Source organism: Penaeus vannamei, chromosome 37 (assembly GCF_042767895.1).
Source record: "Penaeus vannamei isolate JL-2024 chromosome 37, ASM4276789v1, whole genome shotgun sequence".
Taxonomy (NCBI): domain Eukaryota; kingdom Metazoa; phylum Arthropoda; class Malacostraca; order Decapoda; family Penaeidae; genus Penaeus; species Penaeus vannamei.
Genome location: NC_091585.1, coordinates 10603694 through 10608693, shown reverse-complemented (window position 1 = coordinate 10608693; position 5000 = coordinate 10603694). Strand labels below are relative to the sequence as shown.

At 34.5% G+C, this 5000-nt stretch overlaps 1 protein-coding gene across 1 annotated transcript in view; it reads right to left on the bottom strand.

Moving 5' to 3' along the window:
* The window catches only part of LOC138859694 (uncharacterized), a 19626-nt gene that overhangs the window by 8475 nt on the left and 6151 nt on the right, over positions 1–5000 (bottom strand). Inside the window, exons 2-5 of the mRNA XM_070115526.1 lie at positions 2431–2565; positions 1742–1892; positions 1089–1226; positions 488–619 (exon numbers count right to left, since the gene is read on the bottom strand). Coding sequence (XP_069971627.1) covers positions 488–619; positions 1089–1226; positions 1742–1892; positions 2431–2565 — 556 coding nt within the window. The remainder of the gene's footprint in view (positions 1–487; positions 620–1088; positions 1227–1741; positions 1893–2430; positions 2566–5000) is intronic.

Sequence of the window (5000 nt, the reverse complement as noted above, 5' to 3'; positions counted from 1 at the left end):
ATCGCTTCACATCACCCTGAGCGTAAAGCACCCTACCCATGTGTATATATATATATATATATATATATATATATATATATATATATATATATATATATATATATATATATATATATATATATATACACACATGTGTATATATATATATATATATATATATATATATATATATATATATATATAAATATATATATATGAATATATATGTTCTTATATATATATATATATATATATATATATATATATATATATATATATATACATTCATATGTATGTATATATACATATATATATATGTATGTATGTATGTATATATATATATGTATATATATATATATATGTACACATATATGAATATATATATGTACATATACATAATATAGATAGATAGATATAGATATATACATATATGTATGTGTGTGTGTGTTATCATCATTCCCCCGCACGGCCACTTCCATCCCAAGACGAGCCCCATATCCCAGCTCACCGAATCTGCACAAGAGGCCCTCCTGGATGAAGTCGGGCGCGCAGGCGCAGACGCCTCCGCTGCAGTGCGCGTTCTCGACGAGCGCGAGGCACTGCTCGTCCAGCTGGCACGCCCCGCCGATGGCCACGGGTCCTGGCGGGAGGAACGAGAGAGCGGCGCTTATCTCCTCTGTCCTAGACCATCTGAGCGTCGCGTTCTTCTTCAATGGAAATGAATGCCCAAGTATGTGAGGTAAAAACGTGTCACTTTTTTGTCGTCGCCCACTTTGGAATACATTAAAGAGATCATAAGCAATAATGAACAACTGCCTATTTATTACCCATAAATCGCCCACGTTAAAGAGTTTGAAAACCCTTGATCAAAATCATTGAGAGTTGATTAGAGATGACAAACAAATCAATAAACTGAATATAATAAACAAGTTGTATATATAATCAGCAAACAAATAATGGAGGTACATTAAACAAGGTACATAGTGAACGCGACATGAACAAGAAAACCATAACCTGAGACACTTTTGACAGAATAACCCCAACATAACCAAGGAAGCTATAACCTTGACACAACTAAGGACTGTACCATGAGCGCGAGAGGCACTTACGGGGCACGCATTTTAGTCCCTCGTCCTGGCACCACGACTGGCACTGGCAGGTGAGGGAGTCGGGGTCGCAGCGAGAACATTCGGTCAGGGTCGTGCACTGGTCGTCGCTGCTGCACCTCTCGCCCTTCCCGTAGCAGTCTAGGCAGGCAGACAGTTCGGATTTTATTGCTTTTACCTTTCACCACAAATCGCTCTTATGATCTGCTCGGTCCTTCCCTTTTCTCATTAAATCAGAACTCCTTCTTGAGTCTTTCCGATATGCATGATGATTTAGATGCCTGGTACATTTTACCGGTTTTAAGAAGTTAGCTTGCCAAGTGGCTTTTTGATGATTTTTGTCATCAGCTAGTAGATTTTCTAGTGACAATGAATGCCTTATCATTATCTAAACATGTTCCATGACTAATCAAATCTTATTTTGAAAGTAATAAACACACACTCTCACGCACGCACGCATACACACTCACTCAAACACACACACACACACACACACACACACACACACAACACACACACACACACACACACACACACACACACACAAACCTAATTAGATTTACCCATCTATCTTTCCTTTATTTTTTTCGCATGCACTGTATGTGGTCAGGTACCTGTGCCTTTAAACAAATACACCAATGCATTATACAAATCACCTGCACAGTAGAAATTTGTGCCGTTATGGTCGGTCAAGTTGGCAACCGAGGAGAAGGCGGTGCACAGGAGACCGTCTTCCATGACCTCAAGGAAGTAGCCCACACAAGAAGGCCGAGAACAGGTCGACCCACACTGCACGTTGCTCCCGACCTGAGGAATGCATCAGCTGTCTGGAATATGGTCTTCTCCCGTTCCTTCTCTTTCGTTTTGTTTGTTGGTTGGTCCATCTCTATGCTCCTATTTCTCCTTTTTTTCTCTCCAACTAGCTATGTCTGTATATATACCTATTTATAGCTATCTATATATCTATTTATGTATCTATTCATATAACTATCAATCTATCTATTTATCTATGTCTCCCTCTTCCTCGCCCTTTCCTTATCCTTCTTCTCCCTCTCCCCCTCCCTTTCCCTCTACCTCTCCTTCTTCCTGTTCCTGTTCCTCTTCCTCTTCCTCTCCTTCTCCCCCTCCCTCTCCCCCTCCTTATCCCTCTCCCTCTCCCCTTCCTTCTTCTCCTCCCTCTCCCTCTCCCTCTCCCTTTCCCTCTCCCTCTCCCTTTCCCTCTCCCTATCCCTGTCCTTCTCCCTCTCCCTATCCCTGTCCTTCTCTTTCTCCCTCTCCCTCTCCTCTCTCCTCTCTCTCCACCAATCCAATCCCTATGTTTTTTTCTATTTCGCAAGATATTCACCCTCACGACGGAGAGGACGTCTCCATGAGCGGAGGTATTCCCCATTTGGACAAATCTCGTCGTCCGTGAAATCGCCGTCGCGTTGGTCGCCATTGCCAAGATCGCCGCCAGCTGTAGAGCGAGATTCCGAGACATCTGTTGGAAAGAGAAACTGGATAACGTGTAAAAACGTTTGGTTCTGGGATGCATTCTTGTTTTGATTTCGAATTGGCGTATAATCAAAGAATTGAAAAGGAGGAGAGTTATATAATTGTATAAATGCTGTGCAAAGAGATACGCACGGCGAAGCGTACGAGAATATTATATGAATGGAGGTAAGAGCTGGTCATTCAGGTGGTAACAGTGGCGGCATCTGATCAATAGTATCTGACTCCACGATATTTCATGAATCAAAACAAAAACAAAAATCTGAAAAAAATCAAACCAGGAAAAGGAATACATGAAACAAAAATGAATAGAAGACAAACAGTGATATTAGTTTACTAAGACTGAAGGACTGAACACCTTTTAAGACACAATCAAAACCTCTTTGTGAATGGCAGACTAAAAACATGTCTACCTTTTGTCTCTTCGTCTTGAATGGAGGATGAAGAAGCAAATGCAATTGCATGTCAGACGTGTGAAGCGCCTCTCTCCATCATCATGAGTTGTACATGACACCTTGATATAGTTCATTTGCAAATATCATTTTAATTTCTCAGAAAGGGCGATTAAGGGAAAAAATATATATACACATGAAAATGAATCGAAGATAAACTGCTGTACAAAGACTGTCGGTCTCAACGTCTTTTAAAATTAAATGCCTGACTCTTTTGTCAATTCGCATTTGAAGGAAAATGAAGAAGTAGCTACAGTTATAGATTACATGTGTAGTCTTCCTACATTATCATACTTCATACATGACACCTTGACATACTTCTACCAGATGTACTATAATATAACTTTAATGAATGCCAAGAAAACTAAATGCACGCAACAAAGGCCAAAAAAAGACAAATAATGAAGTTACTTTACACCGACTGGAGGACTGAATACCTTTTAAGACATTCAAAAACCTTTTCGCGGCGCTTATGAAAGGCCTGACTGTCTTTTGTCTGTTCGTGTCTGGAGGAAGAAGCAGAAGTGAATGCAGTTATAGATTAGATGTGCCAAGTGTCATTCTGCGTTACCATGATTTGTACATGACACTTGATTTGGTTATTTCGAGTAATTTATGATCGTTATTATCATCGTTATTATTATCATTATTATCATTATTGTTAATACTATTATCATTATTATAATTTTATCATTCATATTATCGTCATCATCTTTATTACCATCATTATCTTTATCCTGATTACCCTCATTATCATTATCATAATCATTGTATGCTGTTGCTGTTTTTGATAATGATGATCAGTATCATTACTATTATCATTATCATCATTGTTATTAGAATGATGATAACAATAATGATATTAATAATGATGATAATAATTATTATTACTATCATCATTATTATAATCATTATTATTATCATTATTATTATAATCATAATTATTATCATTATCATCATCATTATTATTATTATTACCATTGCTATTATGATTATTATTATTATCATTATTATTATTATTGTCATTATCATTATCATTATTATCAGTATTATTATCATTATTATTATTATCATGATTATTATTAACATCATCATTAATACTATCCTTATCATTATCCTCATTATCATCATCACTGTCATCCTTATTATTATCACCATTAGTATTATATCAGTTATCATCATTATAAAGTGCATCATCATCATCATTACTGTAAACATTATTTCTATCATCATTATCATTATCATTATCATTATCATAATTTATATTATCCCTTTTATCATTATCATAATTTATATTATCCCTTTTATCATTATCATTACAACTGCCGCCATTATAATCATAATTACTTTTTTTTATTATCAGTTTTAAGGTTATTATTATTATCATCATTATCATATCATTCCTATTTCTGCCTTTATCATCAGCATAGGTATTAGTAGATTATTATCATTATCATCTTTATAAATACTTTTATCCTCTTTATCATAATCCTTTTTATTAAATGAATACTGTTTTTATTAATGTTATTAATATATTCAGTGTATGTTATATATTTTTCATCTTTAGTTAACAATATTCTTGAGATTGTTAAAGCTACTGTAATCTTAACAGCTGTCATTATTATTATCATTATTGTTATTAATATCATCATCATTATTATTACCATTATAATCATTATAATTATTGTTATTACTATTATCATTATCGTTATTATCATTATTCATATTATGTTTATTTTTCATTATTTTCATCATTATTATTGTTATCATTAATAATATTTTATTACTACTATTATCGTTTTGTATCATCATTATCATCATTGTTATTAATATTATTATTATCATTACTATTATTATTATCATTGTTATTTAATCATTAGCAGTAGTAGTATTAGATGTACAATTACCAATATTATCATTATCATTATAATTATTAAAATCACACGACGAATTTATCTCAGGTAATTTAACA